This window comes from Gasterosteus aculeatus, chromosome 9 (assembly GCF_964276395.1).
Source record: "Gasterosteus aculeatus chromosome 9, fGasAcu3.hap1.1, whole genome shotgun sequence".
Classification (NCBI taxonomy): domain Eukaryota; kingdom Metazoa; phylum Chordata; class Actinopteri; order Perciformes; family Gasterosteidae; genus Gasterosteus; species Gasterosteus aculeatus.
The window spans coordinates 13,406,256-13,419,327 of NC_135696.1; the positions used below are offsets into that span (position 1 = coordinate 13,406,256).

Here is a 13,072-nt window from a genome sequence, read left to right on the forward strand (position 1 = left end):
CAGGAGCCTGCAGTGGTGGTGTTGGCATGGCAACTGCAATTGCACTTTTTCTTTTTAATAGATTTATTTAGGGGTCGACTTTTTTTTTTGCCCGTCTCGGTTTGTCTCTGCCTACATCCTTCATTAATTAAGCTTTTATGACCTGTAGTCATCCGTTTTGGTCAAAACATCAGTTCATGCGCTGCATACACGGATCAGCGTGTCCTCGTCTTTTTGTCCTTTCATCCTGCTTATTACCAAACTTCCTTGGGCAGTTGTTTATTAAAAATGACGTTTCCTTTTTGCATGCATGCTTTTTATGTCTTTGGATCAGTGATTCTCAGGATCTCCTGTTGTTCAGGTTTAAAACACAGAGCTGATTATTTTGACAGATGTGTTCTTCATTCATAGAGTATCGTTAAATGCCACATTAGTTACTTTGCAGGAATAAGATATTACCTAAACATACACACATGTCATAAGCTGTGTTGCCTTTTCAGCCACACTAACAACATGGCCCTTAGATTACCCACTGGTGCTTGGTGTGTTGGTCAGCCAGTCCATCAAATTAGTCTAAATCTGAACTTTCTCAAAAAAATAATATCCAATATGTTCATTTTGCACAAAGAGAACATTTGATGCTTTAGGTACATTTTCTCTGTTTTACAGTATCGTTACTGAAAGTGGCTAAAATCAAACAATATATGCTTGAATTTGAAAACCTAGATTGATTAGTTGCTTACGTCAAATCCTGCAGTTTCCCTCAGCTGAACGCAGCACTTTAGTCTTTCAGCTGACTTGTTTTTTTTCCGTCCGCGATTTTACAGCAGCCAGCTTGTTAACGCTGTCTCGAGCTTCGTCTTCTGCCACAGGCTGCCGGTTTCATCAGAAAAGCTTAAAGAACTCATTGGGCGCTACTCCCCAACGGGAGACAAACACCATTAGCAGTTCTTATCAGCATTTGAGACAGATACTGTATGTCCCTCAGGAGTGGAGGGACACAATCTAAATAATATTATATATATATATATATATAAATTACAATAATATAATATTGATATTTGTAAATTGTTTATAGCCTGTTTTTGTTATATACAGGATTTTTATTGTATTGTGTTCCTGCTACTTTTTATTAACTTACAGGATTGGGGATATTATTATACCTGTATGTCTTTGGCTTGATAAAGTAACGATTCTTCAACTTGATTGTGAGTGTTTGGGCTTTCATCGGGTCACTTTAAGGTTGGTCTTCAGGCGTCCACCGATTATGGAGTCTTGACCCTTATACTACTCATTTGATTATTTTTATTTGTTCTTGAATTTACATTTCTCATAATTATATGTATTGAACCTACCTGCTACGTAAAAGATGAACAAACAATAAAAAAATGAGATTGTATCTTATAAAACGTGTACAGCGGCAAAGAGGCAGTAAAAAGACTATTAACAACTAGTATGTCGCTGAATCATCAACTTAATATCATAAAGTATTTTGGCATGAAGACATTTAGATTGTTCTTCAGTGACAGAATAGAGGATGTCGTCAAACCAAGCAAAACCATTTAGCCAACTGGCTCGCAGAGCTTCCTTCTTTTTAAACAGAAGTGGCCAGTTTCATTTATTTCATTGAATGTTGATTCCTTGCTGTAAAGAGAAGGTACGCTCTCGTGGGAGAATAAGGTGATTCAGTAACTGTTTTACAAGCAATATTACTGCCTGATACCAAACCTGCCTCTGTAAAATATTAACAGAATCTAGTAGAGTAATTACCAGTCCACACAATACTCAGTCATTTCCTTTGCACTTTGTGTACGCGGACTTTAGGTAAACCAGCTTATCATTTAGAGGGAAAAACATATCACATTTCATAGCAGCTCCAACGATGGAGATGTATAATTAAGGGAGCTAAGGATGAATATTAATTTGCCTTGACCTTAACTTGTTGCCAGGAAACTGAACCAACTTTTGATGAAAGTTCTTCCTTTGCAGGCTGTCTGCATGCAATCTACTTGGTGTGTTACAACTATTGCTGAGTTGAATGGTTTAAAATGTAAAAACTGACACTGTAATACCTTATGTAAATCTTACTCCAACAGATTTGTTCCCTAAGTCCGCAGTGAACAAGGAAGTTGTCTTAAAAAAGCTTTTGATTGACCCATGCAGACTAAAAGTCGAAATGAGTAATATAATTACAGGACATTCTTTCTTTCTCCTGAAACATGGGAACTGTTGTTTCTCTCCATTCTGTTCCTACTTTTTGACCACCGAAGGCTAAAAGGGGCTTTATTCTCTCTGCTCATATTAATTAGAAAACGCGGTCTTTTGAAGGAAGGAGGCATGATAAGACTGGCAAAATCAGACTTACTTGTTCGCAGCTTAACTCAAGATAAAGTGGAGGTTAACTTAACATCACTTAATTTCCCAATCGAAAAATATAAAAATATAAAAATAAAAATAATATATATATATATATATTATTCATTTCCGAAAACAAACCCCCTCCCAATAAATCAACGAGTTACAATTATATGCATAGAAAACAAGTAACCATCAGAAAACCATTGTAAAAACCGTAGTTACAGCGAAGTTTACCGATTTTATTTATGGCACATATCGCTTTTCACTTGCTTGTACAGACACAAAGAATAATGATGTGGCCACTGTATGATTAAAAATGCGTCCTAACCGTGTGTGTGTGTGTTGCGTTGCCACAGTTTTGCACTAAACCTCTCAGGGCTGATGTGTAGTAATGCCATTAGATAGCAGGGAGCGCCACTCATTCACTTCCAGGTGCAGGCCGCAGCGGTCCAGTCACAATTCAACACGAGCCGCTTTCGTCCTGATAAATGCGCATGCGCACAACGTCCGCTCTCCCCCTCCTCCGGTTTCTGCGTGCGGTGCCACGTTAGTAGCTGTAGACGCAAAAATACCAGCAACTCTTCCCCCCACCGGCCTTAAACAACGACAAGCGCCGCACTGACAACAGCTTGGCAGCCGACCGTTCGTCTGCAGCTCCCGTCAAGAAGAAGAAGAAGGAGAAGAAAAACACTCGAGAGCAACTATGTGGAAGTTCCTGCTCATCTGCACGCTCGTCGTGGCCGCCAGAGCCGAGGTCGGCGAGGAGGAGGATGTCCTGGTGCTGAAGAAAAGTAACTTCGACGAGGCTCTCCAGACTCACCCCAACATCCTGGTGGAATTCTGTGAGTAAGCCCGCAACTACGACGTCTCCCCGGGCCAGCCAGCCAGCCAGCTAGCTAGGTAGCGTTAGCCACGTTTAGCCCCGTTTAACGTTAGCAACGGAACTTTGACACTTGTGACAAGTTGCCGCCGTTAGCCGGGGCTAGCTCACAGTTTATCACGAATCTAGCGTTACTTCATCCGGGTTCCCCGGTGGGCCTGCGGCTTAAACCAAGTACAAATGCACGGGGCCATTTTTTGTCCGTCTGCGGGAGACTTGTCTTCCAGTAAACCTGGTGTTGACTAGCAAGTGTCTTCAACCGTTGGACACCTAGACGAAGCGACTCACTTGTATGAATGTCGGCGTTGAATCGGATCTGTGGTGTAGCCGCGCGGTAACTTGGGTGTTTCGCAGATAACGTTGACTTAAAAACCACCCGATTGCGTTATGAGGAAACCCGGCCCGGGCCGTGCACGGCCACCTTTGTTTGCTCTCATGATAAATGACGCTGTGGTAGTAATAATAATATAATAACGTTACACGGCCAGTGACCCCAGAAGCGAGAGGAGTGGAGTACAATGCGATGCTGTGCAATGTGTACAATGTACAATGTGATGCTTCTACGCCTCTTTTTGCCTGCTGTGGTTTCGGGGGTTTCGTGCAGGCCGGACCGCTCGTGCGCTGTCACGTTCGTGCGAATCTTGACACATTTCCACTATTCACAGGTCGTGTGTGCGTGTTTCACAGCACAGGCATACGTGAGTTCTCCTCCGTGGCACGCAGGCCCACACGCACGCACGCACACACGCCACCATACTTTGGTCGTTGACTGTTGTCTTGCTCATATTTTGATCTGACAGCCCAGTGAGCCACTCACAGAAATGGCCGTGGGGGGCATCAGCCAATCGGCTCGAGGTGGGCGGGATGAAGCTTTTTTTTCCTTCCTCCTTTCTCTCTCCACGTATTTGTCCACTGGGCGGGATCTGAGTGGGACGTGGATTTAGGTTGACGTGTACTTGGCGAAAGTTAATCTGTGCACTAGTTTGGAACAATTACTATTTATTGTCTAGCATTTCAGGTGATGCAATGCAGGTCAGTTTTAAGTGACGTGTCATTGCCGATTAGATGATTATCTGCGGTGTCCATAATTTTGTAGAATTGGACACCATGGCTTAAACAAGTATTTTATGCTAACTGGCTTTGGTCAAGAAAAATGTTATCAAACTAACTTCATTAAAATATGTAGACAAATTTACAAAGGGAAAACCTTTTTATAAAACAAGGACAGATGTAAATTACTGTTTGTGTTCCCTGGATATTTTCTAATAATAAAAGTGCTGCAACTTATTTTCATCAGGAGTCTTCCAATAATATTGTATACAATTTAGGTTGTAACATTTTGGAAGATCCCCAACTCGGTTTTTTTCCTGACCACCACTCTGAAATGTTAGTTTTAATGAAATATACTATAGAAAAATGACCAAATCCTCATATTAAAGTAGCTTAGATAAAAGCTATATAATGTTTGACAAACGTGTATAACCGGCATGTATTGGACATTGGTAATTTGCCCATTGACCACACTAATAATTTCCTCTCCACATTCTACTCTATAAGCTGAACAGATTCTTGGTCGAGAGCTTAGACAATCTTTATTTCATGACGTGTTTTTCTATAGATGATCATCCAATCATTGAATTTGGTGATCATTTGTGACGATGATAGCTCATTCGTTTGAAGTGTTTCAATCTTTTTTTTTTTCTTTTTTTTTTTATCAACTTCAATGCAAACATTTGCATGGTACTTTGCTAAATGTCCCCCTGACATGACCTCCTGCAGATGCCCCATGGTGTGGTCACTGCAAGGCCCTGGGTCCAGAGTTTGCCAAGGCCGCCGGCGTGCTGAAGGCCGAGGGTTCAGCGGTCCGCCTGGGTAAGGTGGATGCGACAGAGGAGACCGAGCTGGCACAGGAGTATGGCGTCCGGGGTTACCCCACCATCAAGTATTTCAAGGGCGGAGAGAAGGCGTCACCCAAAGAGTACTCTGGTGAGCATTACTGTGGTTTCTATTCATGCAGACCCCCTCACATGAGAGGTGTTACCTAAAGGTCAGAGGTTGGGGAATGTATCTATTGCACACAAGTGTTTGCGTGGTGTTGTATTAATGAGTAACTCCTGTCATAGCAAAGTATGCAACTATCAGTTTATAATGTAATCTTATAGATTCCATAAAGAATCCGCTAGGACCGCCCAAGACAAGCCCTATTGGCTGTTTTCGTCCAGGTAACATGATCTGCACAGCAGCATGAACTCCCAAGTTGTCCAATCAGCTTTGAACAAGTAGACTGCAATGGAATGTGGGCTGGGCCTCCCCTGCACAGTCCCCCCTTGCTGATTCTGAGCCAGAGAAGAGAGATGTGCAGTTCTTCACGTTTCCCCTTCCTGGCCGGTCTGGGCCAGTCTTAAGTTGGGAAGGGAGGGGGAGAGTGGGTTGGGAATAGTGGTGTAACAGTTAAAAAAAAAAAATCTCTATGTTTTTAAAAACCTCAGTGACGTATGTGGAAAGCCACATGTTTCGTAGTGAAATTGCTACAGTGTTGCATCACCGGTTCAGTCCGACAGCAAAGTCGTTTTTTTAAAAGTGGCCGTATTACTCCAAAGAAAGGTAGAAATATTTGACAACCTCACAAAGTTGACATATTATTTTCATTTTATACAATTCACTAACAGTGTTTGGATTTGAAACTGAAAACCAATGAGCAGTTTTGTGCCTGGCCATTTCAACCAAGACTTGTGAACCATCAGAAATGCGGAAGCGCTCTGTGTTTGCACATTACCGTTCATGCTAGAAAAAGAGTTCTTGTGTTCTCTTGCGTTGCAGCTGGCAGGCAGGCAGATGACATCGTCGCCTGGCTGAAGAAGCGCACTGGCCCGGCCGTTGTCACCCTCACCACAGTCTCTGAGGCCGAGGCTCTGATCGCTGACAATGAGGTGGCAGTCATCGGATTCTTTAAGGTGATATTCTGATCTCTCACGGTCCAACTATAGATACATTATTAGTCAATCTTGTAGTAAAGCTTCTTCCTTGGTTTTTATTTTGATTTCTAAATATTCTTTGTTCGAACCCTTCACTGGTGATAAAACTGCTTCTTTTCCCATTTGTATACAGTAGGATAACTCCAAATGCATTGCTCAGTTTATCATTTGGCTTTGCCAACGTCGAGCAATGTTTTGTCTTATCTAAAGCAAAATTAAAAACATTTTGGTCTACTAAGGGTGTTCTTTATTTCAAATGTATTTCTTGCATTAACTTTCCTGTTATGTTTAGTTGCTTTCAAAACATAGTTTTATTCATTGGAGATCACTTGCACACTGTTTTTTCTTAACGGAAGGGTTTTTTTTCAACGCGTTTATAGGATGCTGACTCTGCCGGTGCCAAGGACTACGAAAAAGCAGCAGAAACCACAGACGACATTCCTTTCGCTGTGACAAGTGATGATGCCATTTTCTCCAAGTTCGAGGTGTCCAAGGACGGAGTTGTCCTCTTCAAGAAGGTGACTTAAAGTCCTTGAGTTTTTCTTTTAGATGTTGTGATACATAAGCTGCATGCATTGATGTATATTGAAACATACTGTGTGACCACCTTGTTGTTAAATGACATTTCTTGAGCTGCAGATTCCTAATTACCTGACATGTGATGAGTGTTTACCCACTGACCCAGTTCTGGTCATATTGTTAATGGGTGTTTTGTAGCTTGGCATTGGCTTATGAAACACGGTCACATGTGAGCCTTTACTGAGAAACTGCTGGAGACACCCCAGTGTTTTTTGATCTCCGCTCTGGTAATGTGATGCTGTCAACCTCCACAGTATCCGCTGTGTATTACTAATCTCAGCGTTTTAGACGTGCATCTTCCCCTTGTTGTCCAGCCTCAGCTTGTTGAGTTATCGATTGTTTTTTATGATTTGAATACAGCTATTACTGGCAGAATAGGTCAAGAATTATTTAAGATGAATGAAATTTGATTCAGATCCAGCACATCTGTTGTAAGAAAAAAAAAAAAAAATCAATTTCCCAAAAGCAAATACGCACTCATCCTCCAGCCTCTCGCACGGCCTAAGAACATGAGGACTGCTCGACTTGAAAGCAGTTCAGCATTAGTGGGAAAAAATATCTCATTTGCCACCATGTGCTCACAATGCTCCGCTGTGTCTGCTTAAATATGACCACAAGGGTTCTAGTAACAGGGTTGATTTTAGTCATTTTATATTGTTTATTTAAGTCTTGTATTTTTGTTGTTGATGGGCATCATTGTTTGTGGCATTAAATGTTTGAAGCAGATCCAATAATTCATCCCCAGCTGCTTTCAGCTAGTGAAAAGGTAAACTCTGTACCTAACAGTGCTTTTCTGCTCTCCGTCCTTTGAGTTATGGATGATCTTCTTTCATTTTGGCACATGGACCAAGGCTCAGTCCTCCCACTGCCATTGTCTGGCCCCTGATCCATGTCGATATCTCTACTCTGAAACAAACACCACTGACATGTGGGGTTGTTGTTGTTCCAAAGCTGGTGCTTTGTCACAAATAAACACCTGGAGTCTTTCACTTGTTTAGTGCAACAGTGTTTGAGGCTTAAGTTCCCTGGCTTCGGTCAGTGCCCGAGAGGCTGGCGGCATGCCAATGGCCAAATGTCCTTTTTCCCGTTGTATTGCCGGTAAGGGCTGCTATTCTTATCTCCTAATGAAAGTCTACCGGGAGATACTTAAGTGGTTTGTCCGGTAAATCTGTTTGGTGTTCACAGGCAAACTAGGTGGGTGGATGAAAAGTGAACCGTTGCTATTTTTCTTTTTCACAGTTTGATGAAGGGCGCAATACCTTTGATGGAGAGCTGACCAAAGAGAACCTCCTGGCTTTTGTCAAGACCAACCAGTTGCCTCTGGTTATTGAGTTCACAGAGCAGGTAGACGCCATGCACCCCAACACAACCATTCCACCTCTTTCCCACACTGTCCCTGACGATAACAAGTACAAGTATTACCCTCACATGTCCCATTTTAATATCTTTTTGTCTTCAGACCGCTCCTAAAATCTTTGGAGGAGAAATCAAGTCTCACATTCTGATGTTCCTGCCCAAAACCGCTTCAGACTTCCAGGACAAGATGGACCAGTTTAAGAAAGCAGCAGAGGGATTCAAGGGTCAGGTGGGTGAACAGTCTCGAATCACCTTGCATGCAGTTGTCTTTAACCCGTCATGTATAAGTAGTGTGTGCAGAATACAAGTCTAACACTTGAACAGGATATTTTGGAAGATTTGTGAAGAAAGAATCAAGTAATAACCCCCTCTCCCCCCCGTCCCATTCCAGATCCTGTACATTTTCATTGACAGTGATGTGGACGACAACCAGCGCATCCTGGAGTTCTTCGGCCTGAAGAAGGAGGAATGTCCTGCAATCCGCCTCATCACTCTGGAGGACGAGATGACCAAGTACAAACCCCAAAGTGATGCCATCACATCAGAGGCCATCATCAGTTTCTGCAAACAGTTCATTGATGGCAAACTCAAGGTGAAGGCCGAGGAGTGATCCCTTATGCCACAACACCTGTGTTACAGATACACTTTGGTAATACAGTTCATTTTTCTGTCACAGCCCCACCTCATGAGCCAAGACATCCCTGGGGACTGGGACAAAAACCCAGTCAAGATTTTGGTCGGCAAGAACTTTGAGGAGATCGCCTTCAATCCTTCCAAGAACGTCTTTGTTGAATTCTGTAAGATCCTCGTTTTATCATTTCTTTTTGTTGTCAAAGCACAGTTGCTCTTACGTTGGGGGGGTTGGAATGGTTTCTAGCTGAAGGCATTCTCCATATTGACCGGCGCTCGGCTCTTTTCAAAGGCCAATGGTTGAGCCTGCATGGGGCATGTTCATAGTGAGTTTGTCTGCTATACATTGCAACAAGTTGTGCAGCCCTGTGGGGAAACTAACTCAAAAGTCTTCAATGGTCAATATGTAAATGAGCTGAAGCTAATCCACGTGTGAAATCATTTGAATTCAACTACTTTATTGTGTTCTAGATGCACCTTGGTGTGGACACTGCAAACAGCTCACGCCCATCTGGGAGAAGCTGGGGGAGAAGTTTGTGGACAGCGCTGACATCATCGTGGCTAAGATGGACTCTACAGCCAATGAGATTGACTCCGTCAAAGTCCACAGCTTTCCCACTCTAAAGTTCTTCCCTGCAGGAGAAGACCGCACGGTGAGTGTTACAATGGTGTTAGACCTTATTTCTTTTTAAGACTTTGGAATTGTGGGTTGTATTGATCTTTAGGGTTTAATTTGGATCCCAAATAATTCCCAATCATCATTAGTGCCTGTTGATTTAGCAGCGCTCACAATATGCTGAAATCTGAGCTTGCTGGCCTCCAAAGCTACCCCCTCATTGATGCTCCATCCTTCACTTTAGCAATCTTAACTGGGTGGTGTATATATTGGACCCGTCTCTTGGTAAATCCGAGGATTAGCCTGTGACCCCACTCAGATTCTAAATAAGGATGGCGGTACGGTGGTGCTTTGTCGCAGGTCATTATGGCCAGATTTAAATTTTATGGACAGCACCAACGTTTATTGGCTGCTTTTAAAGAAGGTTTGGAGCAGAGACTAAGCTTTTTTGTTTCTGAAATGAAACTCATGCATATGTGTTTGCCTTGTTCTTTTGTTGTGGAGATTAAGACACGATCTTGGACATTTATCAGAGCTGTGTTGGATCAATAGGTGATTGACTACAACGGGGAGAGAACACTTGAAGGCTTCACAAAGTTCCTTGAGAGCGGCGGTAAGGACGGCGGCGCCCCTGCAGGAGATGACGACGATGATGAGGATCTGGACCCCGAGGTAAGATCTTCTTAACTGCGTTTCATTCACACACTTTGCAAAATCAATGCTGTTACAGCCAAGTTGTAGCGTTAAAAGAAGAATGAATCAAGCTCATGGAAGGAGCCGTCTGAGTATTAATGAATGTATTGATGCTCATTAGATCCACCCGTGTTTTTCTGTTGATACCAAATAAAAGAAGCTGTATGCTCAGACAAAACCTGCTTTGTTTAGTTTATGTAGCGATACCTAAAACCAGACGGGACATATTCATATTGAGAGGCAGCCGTGAATGAGAGAAACTGGAGATGACCGGGACCAGAACAGCTGCTGCTACACTGTAACTGCAGCATGAAGTTTGGAGGCTCAATGTTTGCTGGATTAGTTCCGGGACTGATTCATTTTTTCGGGAATGGTTTCATTAACCAAAGTTTCTTGGTTTTCAATAAACAGGGTTCTTGCACGTTTCTCGCATACTATATATGGCTAGATGTTTATCTAAATTAATTGGTTTTGATCCAACTACCAACATGTAGACTGGATGCTGCTTACTGTTGTGTAGCTAAATATTTCCCGACGATGTTGCTAGTACACAAAGGCTGGCGATGAGCAGTATTAAGTGACTTTTCTTCAGCTGGATCCTGTGGCGAATAAGCTCTACTATTGCTGTGAGCCGCTGCAGCTGTTCGCTTTTTCCGGGGCTCTGCCCGGAGACCTGCTGGGAAAAAAATGCATTCCTGTATCGGACTTTCCTCCTTACATCATGTCCTCAGACATAACGGGAATTGTTTGGCAAAATGGAAGATAATCAATGTGCCAAACTGTATTTGTCACTACGTTGATCAGAGAACAATATGGCTGCATAATATCATGGAAACATTGTAATACAGCCGGTGATTAGGCGCTGTATGCTGTTAAACGTTTACATCTACATTGTGTAACTTGCAGATAAAGTTTCTTTTGCGTTAGGTCATTCATGTCTGCTGCAACAACTCATATTTTGTTTTCAAAGGTCCCAAATGCAACCAGTAGACCAATGCAGGATGAACCCTCCGTGAGGCTAAATTCAAATTAGCTGACATCTGATTGGACTAGACCCAGCAAGTCTGTCTGAGCTGGAGATAGTTTGACTGCAGGAATGACAGCTGCTTTATTAGATTGCAGCTATTATTATTATAGCTTACTAGCATAGCATACTGCACCATACTAAAACCACAGATGTATGGTTAGTCTGCAACACTCGTGCATTCACTATGAAGTAGACCTGCATGCTTGACGCCGATTGAGATTCGGTCTTGATAAACGGCCCTCTTCTCCTCTGCTTTTCAGGATTTGGATGGTGTGGACGAAGGACAGGGCACGGACTCTGATGGTGAGGGCGATGAACATGACGAGTTGTAAGAGCCTGTTAAAGGTGAGAGAGCGAGAGGAGACGAGTCCCGCCCCAACCCTTCCAACAAGTCACCATCACTACAGTCACTTCCTAGTGGGCCTTCCCTGTCCTGTGAACATTAATACTTCCGCTTAAACTGCTTGTCAGCAGCCTGCCTCCTGGCCGGCCCACCAGTTGGCCAGTCAGTCCATCGTGGCGTGGTAGGGCCTTTTTGCCGGCCACATTTCCAAACCTGGACCAGACTTGTCATGTCCCACCTTGGGACTCTGTGGAACAGCGCAACACCTCTATGGGAGACCTCAATGCCTTCTCTACAAAGCTCCACATCAGCTGTCTGCCTTGTATATTTTAAACCAAATGTAAAAATGGCATTGAGATGCAGTTTTCGAAACGGTTGGTTATTTTTCTGTTGACTTTGCTTCCCTCTTTAAAAAAAAATTTAAAAAAATACCCTTGTTATTGTTCAGTTTGGGTATGAGGTAATTGGTATTTTTAGGTAAAAGTGGGAGGGGGGGGGCTGGCAATGTTCTTTTTTTCCCAATGATGGACATCCAGAGGATTTTTGTGGTTTGTTGGCAAGGATGGCTCTCTCAGGGGACATGGGGACATCTTATAATTTGTTTATTTTGCAATGTCTTCATTAAAATAAACCCAATAGAGCTTGTCCAGTGTAGCACAAAGGACCCACCCCATCTGTAGCTGAGACCAATTATCTATCTTGTTAGGTGAGAACGCTCTTTTCATTTGTTCATTCCCAAATAATGTCTCTGTTGTCTCATTTCAGCATGGCTACTGACTTCATTTTTCTTTTTTCCTTTTTTGAAAGAAACACTTTTTGTGAGAATTTTATTTAATTGCTTTCACTATGAGTTTTTCATATTCTTTTGTTATTAAGGACTCCTTTTTAACAGTGTACCATTGTAGCCAGCTGGCCCTTGGACACACTCTCAGACTTGGGATGTTTTTTGGAGCCAGTTCTGATAGGTCGCACTGCATTCATGCCTAATCAGAGATTCGCTGTGGTCGCTAAAGACCGGTTGGTACAGTTTACTGGTCTGGTTGGTTTGAGAGAAGCGTCTGTTATATCTGAAGTGGGAGGAAACTATTGCACAGCCCCAGCCCTCACGTGTACTGTACCTCCTGCACCCCTTCGACTCTACACAACACCCTTTTTTGCCGCAACTGTATGTGCGTGCGTGCGTGCGTGTGTGTGTGTGCGCGTGTGTGTGAGGAAAAGAGAGACTGCAGAGTGTGCTGTGTGAACGTATGGTGTATGACAAGTTCATATTTTGTGGTTGTCTATGAAAAGGAGAATAAATGTGCTGGTTGTTTGGCATGGAGGGGAGGCTTGAGAAGAGCTAGATGATGGGTTTGACGGCTACAGCGGTGGGGGAAACTTAATATAACATTCCATCATATCCAAATTAATGTGGAAAACGTGAAATGGTGGCCAATAAATAATTAAAAAACATTGGAAAAAGGTGTCTTCAGTTATGTTTCTTTTTTCCCTCCTGTTGAAGTGCATCTCTAGATGAACTACATTATTGCGCACATGAACCAGGTATGGTCCAATGCCATTGCACTACATTGGAACTTTTCTTTTCGTACGGATATAGAGCTACTTAGAACCCTTTTTTTAATGTCTGTTCCATGTC

The 13,072-nt window shown here is 42.8% G+C and overlaps 1 protein-coding gene across 1 annotated transcript; it reads left to right on the plus strand.

Moving 5' to 3' along the window:
• The first annotated feature begins 2,732 nt into the window (after positions 1-2,732).
• p4hb (prolyl 4-hydroxylase, beta polypeptide) lies at positions 2,733-12,897 on the plus strand. The gene is made up of 11 exons (XM_040186541.2): positions 2,733-3,179; positions 4,997-5,203; positions 6,038-6,171; positions 6,573-6,710; positions 8,011-8,115; positions 8,231-8,356; positions 8,519-8,719; positions 8,804-8,924; positions 9,229-9,410; positions 9,926-10,045; positions 11,354-12,897. The coding sequence occupies exons 1-11, from the start codon at positions 3,041-3,043 to the stop codon at positions 11,423-11,425; spliced, it is 1,545 nt and encodes a 514-aa protein (XP_040042475.2). The 5' UTR covers positions 2,733-3,040; the 3' UTR covers positions 11,426-12,897.
• Positions 12,898-13,072: the final 175 nt, after the last annotated feature.

What these genes read in the sequence shown, in the direction of transcription:
- p4hb (XM_040186541.2), top strand. Translation starts at nt 3,041, where the DNA reads ATGTGGAAGTTCCTGCTCATCTGCACGCTCGTCGTGGCCGCCAGAGCC. An exon ending in CAGAGGGATTCAAGGGTCAG is followed by an intron (nt 8,357 to 8,518) that starts GTGGGTGAACAG and finishes GTCCCATTCCAG; the next exon opens with ATCCTGTACATTTTCATTGA. An exon ending in CTGCAGGAGAAGACCGCACG is followed by an intron (nt 9,411 to 9,925) that starts GTGAGTGTTACA and finishes TTGGATCAATAG; the next exon opens with GTGATTGACTACAACGGGGA.